The sequence below is a fragment of the Pipistrellus kuhlii genome, unplaced genomic scaffold, assembly GCF_014108245.1.
Source record: "Pipistrellus kuhlii isolate mPipKuh1 unplaced genomic scaffold, mPipKuh1.p scaffold_m20_p_3, whole genome shotgun sequence".
NCBI lineage: Eukaryota > Metazoa > Chordata > Mammalia > Chiroptera > Vespertilionidae > Pipistrellus > Pipistrellus kuhlii.
The window spans coordinates 7,953,895-7,971,317 of record NW_023425529.1 but is presented as its reverse complement, the minus strand read 5'-3'; the positions used below and the strand labels follow the sequence as shown (position 1 = coordinate 7,971,317).

The 17,423-nt window shown below is 35.5% G+C and overlaps 1 protein-coding gene across 10 annotated transcripts in view; it reads left to right on the top strand.

The window, feature by feature from the left end:
- The window catches only part of WASHC4 (WASH complex subunit 4), a 53,416-nt gene extending 37,713 nt beyond the window's left edge, over positions 1–15,703 (top strand). For all 10 annotated transcript variants that reach the window (XM_036458530.2, XM_045587572.1, XM_045587570.1 and 7 more), the window contains 8 exons: positions 1,184–1,292; positions 1,795–1,861; positions 3,369–3,455; positions 7,421–7,568; positions 10,540–10,636; positions 11,201–11,397; positions 11,704–11,803; positions 13,810–15,703. In XM_036458530.2, the coding sequence (XP_036314423.1) occupies positions 1,184–1,292; positions 1,795–1,861; positions 3,369–3,455; positions 7,421–7,568; positions 10,540–10,636; positions 11,201–11,397; positions 11,704–11,803; positions 13,810–13,877 (873 nt within the window). In that variant the 3' untranslated portion in view covers positions 13,878–15,703. The remainder of the gene's footprint in view (positions 1–1,183; positions 1,293–1,794; positions 1,862–3,368; positions 3,456–7,420; positions 7,569–10,539; positions 10,637–11,200; positions 11,398–11,703; positions 11,804–13,809) is intronic.
- Positions 15,704–17,423: the final 1,720 nt, after the last annotated feature.

The following is a 17,423-nucleotide window of genomic DNA, read 5'->3' as shown; positions in this document are numbered from 1 at the left end:
CTTATCTGTAAGACATATTCCTTGAAGAGAAATTTTTAGGGCAAAGAATATGTGTATTTAATATTTGGATACATACTATACCAATTGACATCCCAACCTACCTATAGCTATAAAAGGCCAAAATGCAAAGTCTCCACGGGAGTTCAACCAGGAGACTGGGAGTTCTGTTGCTCGCTATGGCGTGCACTGACCACCAGGGGGCGGCAGTCAGCAGCTGGAAGGCCCTGATTGGCCCTGATCATCGGCCAGGCCTAGGGACCCTACCACCATGAATTTCGTGCACCAGGCCTCTAGCAATTTATAGGTATGCTGTTTTCTCTTCATCCTCCAGGCTGAGTTTTCTCAGTGAAGTAAAGAATTGTAAGTGGTAACAATACAGAGCCACATAGCCACTTGGATAGAGAATCAGTAGCCTTAGTTGGGTCATACATTTGATTTGCCACATCCAGAACTATTTTAATTACCCTTCTTAAGCATTACTGAGTTCCAACTGTCTTATATACTAGTTGTAATTTTCTTCAATGTCAGAGCAGAAAAATACTGCTTTCTTGTAAACTGATAAAATTATAGTTATCCAATAATTATATTAACTTTCATTTTTTATTGGAATAGAAATTACTAGTATTCAGACAAAGAAATAACCATGCTATTATTGTATAAGAATTGTTTCCTTTGTTATTAATAAAATGAGTCATTTCCTATATCTTCAAATCACCAAAGACTTGAAAAATAATTTCCTATTGCTGATAGCTATCAGAAATTTTAGCTTGGCCAATATGTGTTATTTGGGAAGAGTGTGTTTATTTAAGTCTCTAATACCTATTCAGCCCACAGAAATGCAGTCACACATCTCTGAACAAATGTTTCTAGGAAGGAGTTGGTTTCCTTTATTTATTTGATAGAATAGTTGGGTGTTGGGAGACTAATATTGGTGGTGATAAACTTGAGTTTGATGATGTTAATAACTATTCCCCTTAGCTTATGTAAAAAAATTATTTTATACTGACTTTGAACATTGGTAGTCTTTGTGCTATAAAATTTCTTATCAGACTTGAGTGATTTGTTAAGCACAATGGAAATACAAAATTAGACAGGAAAGTGGTATTGGCATGGTTGACTTGGTAGGCATTTTATACTTTAGGGGTCTTTATTACTAAAGTTAGTCTTTAAATGATCTCTCTAGTATCCATTTGAAAGGGCAGAAAAATTCAATCGAGGCATCAGAAAACTTGGAATAACCCCAGAAGGGCAAAGCTACCTTGATCAGTTCAGGCAACTCATCAGCCAAATTGGTAAGTTATAATCACAGTGTTGGGAAATAAAGTACAGATCCAAGAATCTATCTCATATATTAAATATTTTATACAAATAACTTAATTTGTGAGTGAGCTTAGCTTTCTTTCACTGGAGTAATTTTCTTATCAAAAGTTTTTCAAGCATGATTAGACTGTTGGTACAGAAATAATTGTTAGGCTGACTTAATATGAGAGTGAAGAAATTATAGTAAAAACTTTTTGATGTAAACAGCATTTAGTTTATCAAATGAGTTATATTTATTTTTAAAGGATTTAATATAGATGTATATAAGTATGCATATTTATATTTTAATTGTACAAATATGTAAGTTTCATTTTTATGGAACAAGAACTGAAACAAAATATGGCTGAATCTTTTGATATCAAGGAGTGGACACCTTGTAATTGACTACTACATGTAACTATATTCCTGGTGAATAGAGTTCAGAGTTATTTGTATAAATATCTGATTTTTTTGTGTGTGTGTGCAATTTTTAAGGTAATGCTATGGGCTATGTACGAATGATAAGATCTGGTGGCCTTCATTGTAGCAGCAATGCCATAAGGTATGGATAAAACATCACTTTTGCCTTGTTTATTCCATTTAAAATTTTTATGTTACTTAAATCTATTCTAAAATTGTACAGGTTTTTTTCTTGTTGATGTAATTTGTTATAAAAAAATGGAAGAAAACTATTAATTCTACTAGTTACAATATTTTTCTTCTTAACCTGTTAACCGGGGAGTTCCCTTTTTAATTACGCAACCTGTAATGGGCACATACTCTTTCACTAGGACGTGTCAGTACGTCATGCCCGGAGGACATAATTTCATATTATTATTAGTTTTGTTTCTACTTAATTAAAATAAGTGATATATATATTTTTTCGTTTATTTATATATAAAGCACAAAGGAAAATACAAAATTACAAACAAATAGAAAAGAATACCAACAAAAAAATGGAAACATTGAATTAAAAAATTATAAATTTTACAAACAATTATAAAGATTACAAAAAATATATACCGTCCCTCTCAGGGCACAACATATATTTCCAGGAAGTATTCATATGTTCTACCCGTTCCCGATATTGTTTACGTTTGATGTATTTATAGGTCCCGCTCAGTTAACAGGTTTTAAAATTTGAGATTACAACAGACTTTTGAAAATCTTTATTTCTCTTAAAGTTATAGTTATTTTTTATAGTTAATTTATTTTATCAGTACAGTTTATGAATGGTTCTAAAGATTACATTATTTTAACAATTAAAATTTGATTATCCTATATAATAAAAGCTTAATATGCTAAGTGCCCAGTTATGGGTCTGCTGGTCAACCAATCAAAGCACGATATGCTTATGATATGCAAATGCTGCTCAACTGCTTGCTGTGATGTGCACTGACCACCCAGGGGGCAGAAAGTCAACTGGTTGACCAGTTGCTATGATGTGCATTGATCATCAGTGGGCATTAGGTAGGTTAGCTGACCTGTAGGTTAGCTTATTGCTGGGATCCGGCTGATGGGGATTGAACGAGATGGAACGGACATGCATGGAGCCCTCCTATGGTCCCTCCCGGCTGGCCAACCTCCCGTATCTCTCTCCTTGGCCTCGATCTTGCATTGGTGGGGTCCCTTGGCCTGGCCTGCACCCTCTCGCAATCAGGACCCCTCAGGGGATGTTGGAAAGCTGGTTTTGACCCGATCCCCCAGGCCAGGCAGAGGGATCCCACTGATTCACAAATTCATAATATAATTGAAATGCAAAGTTCTTTTCAAATATGTAGTTGAAAAAAATTTTTTAAAATATATTTTTATTAATTTCAGAGAGGAAGGAAGAGGGAGAGAGAGATGGAAACATCCATGAATCATGGATCGGCTGCTTCCTGCAAATCACCCACTGGGGATTGAGCCCACAACCCAGGCATGTGCCCTTGACCGGAATCGCAGGCCGATGCTCTCTTCACTGAGCCAAACCGGCTTGTGAAAAATTTAGATTCTCACAGTACTATTGTATGTTTTAATTGTACCTATTTATCTTGCTTTCATAAAGTCTTTCCTAAATTCTTATGTAGATTTGTGCCTGATCTTGAAGATATTATAAATTTTGAAGAATTAGTAAAAGAAGAAGGTCTTGCAGAAGAAACAATAAAAGCGGCAAGGTAATCTTATTTTGGAATAATCTATATTTGGAGATTTATAAAGTATATGTTTATATAAAACTTAAGAAGAAAGACTAGAGGTTAATATATAAACATGTAACTTTTTATTGTATAAGTTATGGCCTCAGTTTATATAATGTTTGTTATTAGGACTACACTATTTTGAGACCTTTCCAACTTCAATAAAAAGGAATCTTCTAGAACAGCGGTCACCAACCTTTCAGACCTCATGGATCACCAGTGGTCTCCGGACCACTGGTTGGCGACCGCTGCTCCAAAGTTTTCCTTAAACCAGTGATCTCCAACCTTTCGGACCTCACAGACCACCAGAGATCCATGGACCACCGGTTGGCTGTTCTAGAACATACTATTTAATATAGTAGCCACTAGCTATAGTTGAACACCTGAAATATAGCTAGTCCAAATGGAAATGTGCCAAAGAGTAAAGTATGAAATAAATGTCAAATAGCTGGTTAATAAAATTAATTTCACCTGTTTTTTTTGTTTTTCTTTACTTTTTTGTATTTTTATTTGCTTACACTGTTGTAGAATACCAGTCCTTCATTTCCTGAACCTAGACCAGCACTGTCCAGTATGGTAGCTGTGAAACTTATGACTTTTGAACACTTGAAGTAGGGCTATTTTGAGTCATGTAGATAATTCAGGACTGGGGAACTGAATTTTAAATTTTATTTCATTTACATTTAAATAGCTAATGGGCCCTGCTGGTGCTGGTGTGGCTCAGTGGTTGAGCTTCAACCTATGAACCAGCAGATCATGTCAGGGCACAAGCCCAGGTGTAGCCTCCATCCCCACTGGTGGCATGCAGGGGGCAGTTGATCAGTGATTCTCTCTCACCATCGGTGTTTCTCTCTTTTCCTCTCCCTTCCTTTCTCTCCCTTTCCCTTCCTCTCTAAATACAATAAAAATATACTAAAAAGTAAATAAATAGCTAATGGCTGTCTTATTGGACTTTGCAGATCTATAGACTTGGGTCAGTTGTGATTTTGGAACATAATTTAAAACTTGAGAGATGGGAATGCAGAACTGAGAAATACTTTAGAAAACTAAGCTTTGTTATTAATAACTAGAGGCCTGATGCACGAGATTTGTGCACTGGGAGGGGGGTCCCCTCAGCCCAGACTGTGCCCTCTCACAGTCTGGGAGTCCTTGGGGGATGTCCAATTGATGGTTTAGGCCTGTTCCCCTTGGAGCCAGCAGTCAGACATCCTTAGCATTGCTGCAGAGATGGGAGAGGCTCCTGCTACCACCACTGCACTTGCCAGCCATGAGTCTGGCTTCTGGCTGAGCGGTGCTCCCCCTGTGGGAGTGCACTGATCACCAGGGGGCAGCTCCTGCATTGAGCGTCTGTCCCCTGGTGGTCATTGCGCGTCATAGTGACCGGTTGTCCTGCCATTTGGTCAATTTGCATATTAGCCTTTTATTATATAGGATACACACACACACACACACACACACACACACACACACCCTTTATTGATTTCAGAAAGGAAGGGAGAGGGGGCGAGAGAAAAACATCAGTTATTAGAGAGAATCATGGATTGGCTATTTGGTCTATTTGCATATTAGCTTTTTAGTATATAGGATTATAACAGTTTATTGAGTTAGGCATGAAAAGGCAAGATGGAGACAATTTGAATTTTAGAAATAATGATAAAAATCTATTGTAATATGTTGAATAAAATACATTAATACATTGAGTAAAAAATAGAAACCGTGAGTCATAGAGATAATAAAGGTTGGAGCAGAGGGAAAGTTCCTTTTCACAGAAGAATGCTAACTAAAAAAGAAGGGATGAGGAAATTTAGGGGAGGAAATCACTATTTTGCTATCACTACTGTATCACTTGAAAGCAGACAAAAACCAGTGAATTCTAAAATATTTTTTGGAGAATAGAGTATTTCATCAAAAAACTATCCCATAAATTGCTTATTAATAACAAAGAGGAAAATTATCTTTACAATGGAGAGATTGCTATATTTCACGTTCATCAAGAGATGATCAAACTTAGCATCACCAATAACAGTACATACTGACATTGTGTGGCATCTTGCTGCAAATGTAATACTTGTAGCAAGTACCTATGTTGTATTCTTGCCAGAAATGCTTAGTATTCTGAATGTATTCTGAGGAAACCATTGGAGTCATCCAGAATGTTGGGCATTCTACCAAACACCTAGGCTTGACTCAAATTTCACATGTCATGAAAGACAAAAAAGACAAGAAGACTATTCTAGGTTGGGAGACTAAAGAGACCTAATGACCAAATGCAGTGAATGATCTTTAATCATATCATAGATAAGGAAAAAAAAAATAGTGACAAAGGAAGAACATTTGAGGAGGAATTGGGGAAATTTGTACATGTATTATATATTTATTTTTGGGTATAATATGGCTTTGTAGGGAAATGTCTTATTTCTTAATAGATTCACATGAAAGTGTTTGTAGGCTAAGTGACATGAGGTCTGCATTCTAAATATTTCATGATAAAAGAAAACAAATGTTGACAGAATGTTAAATAGTGAACTAGTGAAAGGTATACTAGTGCCCATTATACTATACTTTAACTTTTTGATAGGCTTAATTTTTAAAAAATAAAAATAGAAAATATGCTGGAAAATGCATATGTGCATTTTTATGAGAATAAGATCCCAACACATACAAAAGATTTGCTCTGAAATATCCTGCTAGATAGCTTACTTCTCAAATTAAAGAAGCCAAGAGCAGTTAACAAGCTATTTGAAATCACATGTCCTAAAATAATTAAAAGTTTGTGGCTTGTATATCAAAGAAAATCAGACCATTTTTACCTCTTACTAAGTGATATTATTCTTTTCAAAATTGATGACCTTTAAAAAATATTTGAAGCAGTTCGTTGAGGGCAGAGTGGGATATTGTCTTTTAAGATCTCCAGATCTGGCCGAGACCAGTTTGGCTCAATGGATAGAGCGTCGGATTGGGGACTGAAGGGACCCGGGTTCGATTCCGGTCAAGGGCATGTACCTTGGTTGCGGGCATATCCCCAGTAGGGGGTGTGCAAGAGGCAGCTGATCGATGACTCTCTCTCATCGATGTTTCTAGCTTTCTATCTCTCTCCCTTCCTCTCTGTACAAAATCAATAAAATATATTAAAAAAAAAAAAAAAAAAAAAAAAAAAAGATCTCCAGATCTGTGCAAAGGAATGGATGACTAACATTAAGTGAAGGGAAGTTCATGGCAGGTGAAGTTAAGTTCTGTGGGGCTATAATGATGAATCGATGATCTGAATGGGGAGTGAATCTTCCAGAATCATGAGGGAAACTGGAGTAGGTTTCAGAGTCCAAGATAAATTAATGTAGGGTAGTGGTTAAAAGGTTAGTAAAGATGCCTGCTTATAGGAGGAAGTAGTTAGGTAGTAGTTGGGTATACTGTAGTTGGATTATGTGAGTCTCAGGAGACTTCTACCTGCTAGTGCTGGGGGGATAATAATTTGAAAGTGGTAGTGGCTATACATTAGGGATGCAGTAGAAAAACAGCTGATGTTTTTGAAGGTTGAAAGGGATTGATTCTAAGTCCTTGAAAAAGAACAAGATTTCAGTTTCGGTAAGGAATTGTAGGGAAGAAGCAATAGTGAAAGGATTTAAGATGAAGAGCATTCTATTGAAATGAAATGGAGTTCTATAGGGCTCCTTGTCTGAAGAAGAAATACAAAACTCAAAATATTTTAAGTGCAAGATGCCCTACATAATCTATTTTAAGGACTAAGTTTAATTAAGTAATACTGATCAGCTTCTGTCAGTGAGAAAATGAGTTGTTCTGAACTCCTTTAAGAAAATTTACTTAGAAATTGTCTTATAATGTTTTGTACTTTTATATGCTCTTATTTAAGGTGATGAGAGATGGAGTTAAAAAGTCACACCTTTTTTTGAGAAAGGAACCAAGTAAATAATTTTTTTGCATTTTAGGCATTTGGATTCAGTCCTTAGTGATCACACACGAAATTCTGCTGAAGGCACAGAGTATTTCAAAATGCTTGTAGATGTTTTTGCACCAGAATTTCGAAGGCCAAAGAATATACATCTCCGAAATTTCTATATCATTGTTCCCCCCCTGGTGAGTATTTTTAGTATTCAAAATGAATTTTTAAAAATATTAATAAGTGGATCTAATGTCTTTGCAGCAGAGAATTCACACAGATTGTATTACTATTGTCTTTCTGGTTGTAGATAAAACTAAATGTGATTTCAGTGAATGTGGCCAGAATTTTTACTTACTAGCTATGCAGAATGAGATTTATTTATAGTTAAGATAGATTCTTATTTGTTAACTAGAGGCCGGGCGCCTGGATTCATGCACCAGTGAGGTCCCTTGGCCTGGCCTGTGGGGATCGGGCCAAAACATGTTCTCTAACATCCCCTGAGGTTTCTGGATTGTGAGGGGTTTTCAGGTGATACAACCCAGAATTCGGCTCTCTCCTCTCTGGTTTCGGGTGTGTCACCTGAGAACCACAGCTGCCAAGTCACTGCAGCTCAGCAGCTCATGTGTTGAGTTATATATATATATATACAACTGCTAGAGAAATCTAGTGTGATTTAAATTACTTGAGTGTATACCATTACATATATATCATTTTGGGGCTGAATTATATCACATAAGGATTTTAAGTGATTAATGTAGACTAACTTTAATCACATTATGTTACAGCATGAAGTTATGTCTAACACCTCTCCTAAAAATGTTTTTAATTGATTTTAGAGAGAGGAAGGGAGAGAGAGAGAGGGATAGAAACATCAATGATGAGAGAGAATCATTGATCAGCTGCTTCCTGCATGTCCCCTACTGGGGTTCTAGCCTGCAACTGGGGCATGTGCCCTGACTGGGAATTATACCAGGACCTCCTGGTTCATGGGTCCACGTTCAACTGCTGAGCCACACCAGCTGGGCTCTACCACATCTCTTTAGCATTGTGTTAGAGGACAGCTCCTCACTATTCAGTAGTAAATACTAACATCTCGACAAATTTTTAGTGCTTCCTAATAGTATATAGCAGTGGTCGCAAACCTTTTGAACCTCACGGACTGCCAAGTGGTCTGTGGATCACCAGTTGGTGATCCCTGGCATATAATGTATTCTGCTCTAATTCTATAGTTTCCATCTAAAATAGCTCAAGTTACCCAGAATTGGATTATAAAAGCAATTGTTTCAGTGGGGAAAATGGAATTAAATTAGAGAAGTATATTTTAGTGGTGTTATTTTTCCCTAAAGGTTTCTATATAAAGCTGCTTTTAAAATGAATAGATCTATAATATAAATATCACTAAGCAGATGTACTAGTAGCTTTTGATTAACTTTAAGAGGAATGACTTTTATATTGCTGCCTGAATTAAACATATCTTCTTGCATGTCATAGCCATTGAAAGTAGCTGATGGTCTATTGACAGCTTTTTTCTTCATGAATTTTCTGTTTCTTTTATACATTTATTATTTTATCACAATAATTATCATATAGCAAAATATACATATTTACCTGATAAGTGTTATCTTTCCAACTTTACGTTAGTGTCAAACTGGAGGAGCCTGTCTTAGTTATACTTTGATAACAGTGTAAATTACCTTAGGATGAGTTCAAACATTATTTTTTTAAATTTGAAGGCAGTATATTCCAGCTGTACGTAGAAAACAGTAATGGGGAATCATTGTGACTCTGGGGAAGAGAGTTTTCAGGGCAGCTGTCAGAATTTAGTGATGGAGAAAACCAGGTGGATTAAGAGCACTGCAAAGAAGTATAGGGCACTTCCTGTGCTTGAGTTTATGATCCATTCCAGAAAAAAGACAAACATAAATAAGATCGCTAAATTAACAGTTGATAAAGGTTTCACAAATATGTAGTTAATTGCCAACTAAGTTTTATAAGCAATAAAAGTGAAACTTGATTCTTTGTTTCCAGTCTAAGCTATTACAGTACTTATCACACTGTATCATAATTTTAAACAGATCTCTATCCTTTTAGAGCTGTGCTACTATATGTAGGTAGACATAAGTGGCTACTTAAACCAATTAAACTAATTAGAATTTCATCAAATAAAAAATCCAGTTCCTCAGTTTTACTAGCTACATTTCAAGTGCTCTCATTGGTTCTGTGATCTAGGGGCTTACTGTATTGGGCAATACATGATCCATAGCATGTCTGCCACTGCTGAGAGCGCTGCTAGAGAGCATGAACTTTTTGATGGTATTCATTTTGTAATCGTAAGTGCTTAATATAGTAAGCATCAGCAAATCTTTGTTGAATAAATGATAAGATTAGAGAGGGATTAGAGCTGAATATTTAGGGAAGCGCTCTTTTAGGCATTCGTTTACCCAAATGACTACTAATCCTTTTTATTTTTATTTTTTAAATTTTTTTAAATTAAATCATTATCTTTGTACATATACCATTGCCCCTCCCCCCTCCTATACATGCCCTCCCTCCCCAGAGTTTAGTGTCCATTGGTTGTACTTATATGCGTGTATATAAGTCTTTCGGTTGATCTCTTATCTCCCCCAGATCTCCCTAACCTCCCCACTGTAATTTGACAGTCTGCTTGTTGCTTAACTGCCTCTATATCTATCTTTTGGTTCTTCAGTTTATAATGTTATCTATCTTTTGGTTCTTCAGTTTATAATGTTCTTTATCATCCTTTTCACCTAAGAATATGATAATTGTATTTTGGAATGAATTGGGTGGGCAGAAGAACCACCATGGTTATGAGCGCTTTACGCTTTGAAGTAAGACAGGCCTAATTTTCAGTGACAACCAGTTACTGAACCTCTCAAGCCTCAGAGTCCTCATGTGTGAAATCTGCATGATATTGTATGGTGACTCTAATGGCACTGTGCTTGGGGAGACAGTGATTGAGGGGGAGGGCTCTTGGTTAAAGAACTTAGAAAAAATGCTTGCACAGATTGAGACCTCTCCAAGAGGCAAATGTTTCAAATCTAGAAGAGACCCTATTTATACTTTTTGAATTCTCTGTTTTGGTAACTGAGTTCTGAAGATATTTTAGCACAGTTGTTTTTCTAATATGTTGTCATATCTTTTTAGACCCTCAACTTTGTAGAGCATTCCATTAGCTGCAAGGAGAAATTGAATAAAAAAAATAAAATTGGAGCTGCTTTTACTGATGATGGCTTTGCCATGGGTAAGTTTAATGGAATTGTTTTCCCCTTGTTTTATGTTCTCCTAAGATGATTTGCTAGAGAATAGATCTGTGTTCTCTTTGTAAATTTGTTTTTCATGAGCAGTATTTATGGTTTATTTTTTTAGCTGCCATTCGTAGTTTGTAACTGTCATTCATGCTCCCTTAGTATTGCTAACCACGTAGTGTAGTTGGACTAACAGATAGGCTTTATTTACAGTTTTAGCATCTTGTGTTTAGTTTTCCTGGTTTCCCAGTGGTTTCCTTCATGGTCTAGTTAGCAGTGGAACTTTCCCATCCCTACAGCCATATGTTGTCTCCAGGTGATTTTCATGGCCATCTCATTTATTTTTTCTTCTTGCTTGACCTGCTTTTCATTTTTTTATACTTGCCCTTTTTTTTTTAAAGGAGAAATTAAGCCTCATTTCTAGAATTATTCACTTAAAATGTAGTTTAAAAGAGAATTAATTCAAAATGTTTAGCTTAATGTTAGCAGTAGTTATTGGTAGGGTAGAACACAACTCCTATACTCATTATTTTTTGCTTTGGTCTTGCTCATGGCTGCAGGTGTGGCTTACATTCTAAAGCTTTTGGATCAGTACCGGGAATTTGACTCACTTCACTGGTTCCAGTCTGTTAGAGAGAAGTACCTGAAGGAGATAAGAGCAGTTGCCAAACAACAGAATGTGCAGTCAGCTAGTCAAGATGAAAAACTGCTACAAACCATGAACCTCACCCAGAAGCGACTGGATGTCTATCTACAGGTTAGACAAGAGTAATAGTTAAATCTGCTTTGACCTTTTGATACCTGAAAAAAACATAAATCATATGAAAACCTCCATTTTAATAAGTGAGATGAATAGAGGTAATTAGAATATATTTTAAAATGAATGGTATTTGGAAGCCATTTGACTCATCTTAAAAGTGGATGGGTTATTTCAGTTTCTTGTTTATGATATCTACTGGAGCTTTTTAGAAATAATAAAACAGAAACATTAAATATGATTTGGATATTTTGCTTATAATAAGCATTTTCAGCTTTCATTTCAAAGTTTTTTTTATTTACATAGGAATTTGAGTTGCTCTATTTCTCACTGAGCAGTGCAAGAATTTTCTTCAGAGCTGACAAGACTGCAGCTGAAGAAAACCAAGAAAAGAAAGAGAAGGAAGGTCAGTGAGTGGCTTAAATTTGGAAAAACCAATAAATCTTTCCTTAATAGTAGACACTAATCCCCCATTTTATCTGGTCAGACTTCCAACTCCTTTTACCTTTTGAAAAATAACTCAGACTAGAAATGTCTTTTTAAAATATAAAACCTACATGGGTCATTTGTGGAACTGAAAAGAAAGTGACATAGTAATGCATTTCATTCTGGAATAACTCAATATTCAGTTTCATTCATCTCTTAATTTAAATAAAATTAACAAACATTGTTTATCTTTCACCCCTTCCCTGTATCAGTGAGAAGGAACAATTTGGAGGGAAACACTAAATGTTGCTGGAGTCCGAGAGTTGCTGATAACTAGACATTGAATGAGATGGGTGATGAGGCAGTTATAAAGTGACAGGGCCATTTAGTGACTTGGGCACAGCTTCCTGCTCTCCATAGCCAGCCTTGGAGTCAGAGTGTAATGCAGCCATAATAACCGGTAGTCATAGTAATGAGCTCAAGTCATGAAGGAAAGGATTCTGTCCATTGTGTTCTATGTAGGACTGAGGGAAAGTATTTATATATTTTAATTTTTTTCCTTTTCATTGAACTTATTGGGGTGATACTGGTTAACATATAATAGAGGTTTCATGTACAATTTCACAACACATGATTTGTATACTGTCTTGTATGTTCACCACTTCTAGTCAAATCTTTCATTACCATTTATCCCACCCATATGTTCCTTCAACCCCTTGTTGTTCATATCCATGAGGTTTTTTTCCCCCCCTTTTTTTCTCAATCTGTATATTTTATTGTTTAAGAATATTGCTCAGTGTTTCACCCTTAAGGACACTGTCTCTCCCCGCTCTCCCCAACACCACCCACCATGATACATTTCTCTCAGATTTGAAATTTAGGAACAGTTGTCTTCCCTGAGGAATGGATGTTTCCTTTTTCTTTCATGGAAATAAAGTAATTTAGGTTTTCCTTTTCACTTGGAAGCTCAAAATTAGTAAGTAACTGAGTTGAAAGTTTTCATGTATGCTCTTTACTTTTTATTTGTATTTCATAAATCAAAACATATTTAATCAAAATGTTTTTATTAATCTTGTCAAATTTTATAATTTAAAAAAAAATTGAATAGAGGTGATTGAATTGGATAGACCAATCATACCAACAATCTTATTCCCATAAGTTAAATAATAGTTATTTGGTAAGGAGCATATGTAGGCACTTTTGGAATCTAGACCGAGTAAATAATTGTGTTTTAAAAAATCATTTCAGGCTGTTACCTGGAAGATAGTATTTATTAAATGAAAATATGTATATGTTATGTTTCGGTTCTAAGATAATGTTTACCAACCATTTGGAAGAATTTAGTCAGCTTTTCTAGAACATCATCTCCAAGGCCTAAAGCATTAACACAAAACAAACAAACCTTCTGTCTCCGTGGAACACCTTGCTTTGGACTTAAGGAACTCTGAGTTCTTTCTGGTTGATGTACATAACTCACGTGGCTAGATTGTTCTATTTTAGTTAAAGGTTGCTCAGGGATGAAGTCATAGTTGCTGAATACATTAGTCACACAGTTTTTCACTGTTACAGAAATATGTGCATGTGATATTTTACACAAGAAGCCAGGAACTTATTTTATTACAATCATAATAAATAATTGATTTTAAAAGTAAATTTAACTAATGAAAAGTTATCTAGTTTGGATAGTATTATATATGAATTTGCAGCCATGTTTGTGTAATAGCCTACACTGTAATAGCAGTTCATACATGCAATGTGGAGAACCCCCTCCCCCCCATGCTGTTCTTGTTTCTCATAATCTATACTCTAAGAAGCAGTAAAAAAAAATTAAGGCAATCTGGATATAATTTGTGATCTTAGAGAAATATTTGATAGATGCAGCATTTTCTTAATATGAAATTTAGCAATACAGCTCTTCTCAATTTTTATTTACTTAATTTTTATGAACATAAATATGACCATTGTTACTTTCACTTATGCTTCCAGAAGAGATTAAAACAAGCAATGGAGACCTGTCTGACAGCACTGGGCCTGCAGATCGTGTTGTCAAATGATACCGATGGTATGCGTGCCCGTGACAGCATCGGAATGTGTCCTTACCAGTGCCAGTGACATGGATGTCAGTAAGCTAACGAGGTGTTTCCTGGGCCACACCGCTGGGCAATACTTTGGAACTCTAGGCAGTGCTCTAAAGAGGAGTCCATTCTTCCAAAGGCTCAACTTCTCAAATTGAGAATGAGACTTTAAAGTTGAATTTTTGCCTGGACTTTAGGCCAGATGTGCCTAGGAAGTGGAGCTATAAAAGGGCCAATCCAGATTCCTAAACTGCCATCTCAGATCTCTTGTAATCTACATGAATGTTTAGAATTTGTATTTGCATATTTGTCCAGTCATTGGAAATTCAATGCATATGCTATGTACAGCCAGTAAATACATTTTAAACAAAAGGAATTGAGCCTGAAATTTATGAAGCATACATATTAATATTTTAAAAGGACTGTATCAAGATGGATTTGATACTGGAGACGAGGCACAGTGTGTTATATATCCTTTATGTACAGTATAAACTGATTTTATTGTTAATTTCATGGGATTCACAAGAGCTACTGATGTCTTGGTGAGACATTTTATACTAGTTTACATTGCTTTGAGAACATTTAACCTCTAACAGCCGCTTTAAATTTAAGATTTACTTCATACACAGGATGAAAAAAAATTCAGATAAAGCCATAGAGTTCTGCTTGAAGCTTCACTTTGGGTTGAAGACACTATGTATTATACCTGAGAAAAATGAATGATTGCTTATTTTACATCCAAACTCAGGTTTCTTCTTCTTTGGGTTGAACTGAAATCTTGGTGATGGCTTGGGCAGACTTTTTCTTTAAACCAAGTATAATCTAAGACATCAGATTAAGCACTGTGTAGACTTTAAAAAAATTACCACTGTGATAATAAAGTTTCTAATAAATCATTTACTGCTTTAAAATGTATAGAAAGATTTTGGGTAAATTTAGCTCCTAGCAAGCTACTAGATTTATTTTTGTAAAGCTTCTGTCAGTTAATAGTTAAATGGTTATTAATCATGGCCTATAATCTTTTAATATAAAACACATACATTTACAATCAAAACAAGGAAGTTTAAAACTTTACAATGTAATACTAACGTCATTTTGGGAAATATTTTTTTCCATTGCACTTGCCTATGAAGCATTTCTTCAGGTAAATCCTGTAAGTAATTCTAACGTTGTTGTTTGATTTCCAGCTTTTGGAAAAGGTGTACAATGCCCTCTCCGTATTTATGGTTATAGTCAGGGTCATTTTCCCAGCCCAAGATAAACGCTTTCTCGTTAAAAGTCAGAAGAAACGAATAGGTAGGAAATATTTTTTTTAATTGTATAAAGGTGACTTACTGAATTATGGACAGTGAATGGACTAAAGGCATTTAATATTTGTAATTCATTCTAACTGTAGAAATGGCCCTAAAGCATGCTGCATAATTAATAATTTATATTTTCATTGTTGTAAATGTTTATATGAATGATCTTGCATTGGATTCTACTTAATTTGTCACCATTTCGTTAGCAAAGTATTGCTTTTCTGTTTTTTCCCCTCTAACTTCCCTAAAATCATCTCCTTTAAAAAGGATAGAATTTAAAAGGGATAGAAAATGTAATTACAAGAGAATCAGGTATCTTTGTTCATTATCTCCACACGTGTCAGTTATTTTATCGATCCTAGGTAGAATTCACATGCTAACTATGGGGACTGGCAGTTGAGAAGAAAGAGATAGGCTATTATTTGCCTTTTGTCAGAATAGTGTCACTACAGTCTGGATAAATTATAGTAAGTGCACATAGCTGAAATAAAATCTCTGAAAAGATTAGTATATTTAAATGTTATTAAAGTGCTGAGTTACCACCGGCCGGTTAGCTCAGTTGGTTAGAGCGTGGTACTAAAGTGCTGAGTTAACAGGGCTTGAGTTTCATACCTAATATACACATTTGGATGATGGTTTTCTTTGCTAACATATTAATGCTATTTTCACTTTTTTCAGACATACTGTAATTTAAAATTAGTGTGAGCATTTGTTGTAATTTCACAGAAAACTTCATAATGTTCAAAATCTCAGGAATTAAATGCTAACCATAACACTGTCAGTGCTAATTACATTTTGTAAAAGATGGCAAATTTGTTACTTGAGTGGGGCCTTCCCTTTCCTCAGTTCTAATAGAATACAATATGTATAATAAAACAATAAATATAATTTCAAAAATTTACTTCCCCTGGATGTTTATGTTCAGAATTACCATAATAGGTATAATTTTTAAAAATATACTTTTATTGATTTCAGAGAGGAAGGGAAGGGGGAGAAACATCAATGATAATAGAGAATCATTGATCAGCTACCTGGTGCACGCCCCACACTGGGGATCAAGCATGCAACCAGGGCACGTGTCCTGACCGGGAATTGACCATCAACCTCCTGGTTCATAGGTTGACGCTTAACTACTGAGCCATGCCAGCCAGGCCAAAATTGAAAATATTTTCCCCCCTCAAAATTAAATACTTTAAAACAGTATATCATATTAACCTTTTTAGAGTCCCTTTAATAAGGTATATGGACTCTATCTTAAGAAATATTTGCATGCACATTAGGCAAGGAATTGGAAGTATGATTATTATTGGCCCCTCTCCGTGCATCCCAAATGAAGACTTTTTTTCCCTCTTGCCTTTGTACCTTCTTTATCTTTCTGTTGCTTGCTATTTTCATATAAAAAAAACTATACGATTAACTTAAAATCCTAATCCTGGGGAAGGATCATTAGTTTGCAGTGTTGAATGTCAGAAATAACTGAGATGCCATTTGCAAACATGAGTCGAACTAAAACAATAATTGAGTGCCTTTTATTTTATTTTAATCCTCACCTGAGGGTATATTTTCATTGATTTTTAAAGAAGGAGCAAGGGGGAGAGAGAAACATCAATTAGTTGCCTCATGTTCTCCCCCCGAACAAGAAACAAAGACTGGGGATCGAACCTGCAATCTTTTGGTGTACGGGACCATGTTTCAACCATCTGAGCACCTAGCCAGGGCAGTGGGTGCCTGTTAAATGTTATGCTGGAGATGACACACGAGCCTTTTAAATAGCAGCAGACATTGTCCTCGGTGAAGTCTGATTGATATTCCTTTTCTGAGGTATTACATTTTTAAGATTGTGAGGAAGATGAGATAATACCGCCACATACATCTCATGTTTCTCTTTTATGCCAGGTTGGCTAAGTGTTAAAAGGTAGACTTTAACCAGTTTCAATAATTTTCAATTCTTTACCCAGCTAAAGTTGAAAAGTTTCAGATTGAAGGTATTCCATTTAAGAAACTTTTCATGCTACAGTAAAAGAAACTCACAAAGGTCTTTAGATGTTAGGAACAGTTTAGCAGGTTGCAAAAGATTTTAGTTAAAAACAAAATCCAGAATAAGTGGGAAATCTGTAGAGATTAAGTGAAGTCATAGGACTATTCAGTAAACAGAGATGGTGATGGCAAAGTTGAGTTTAGTTTATACAGTAAATTCTTACATGTAGTGTATAAAGTCTATATG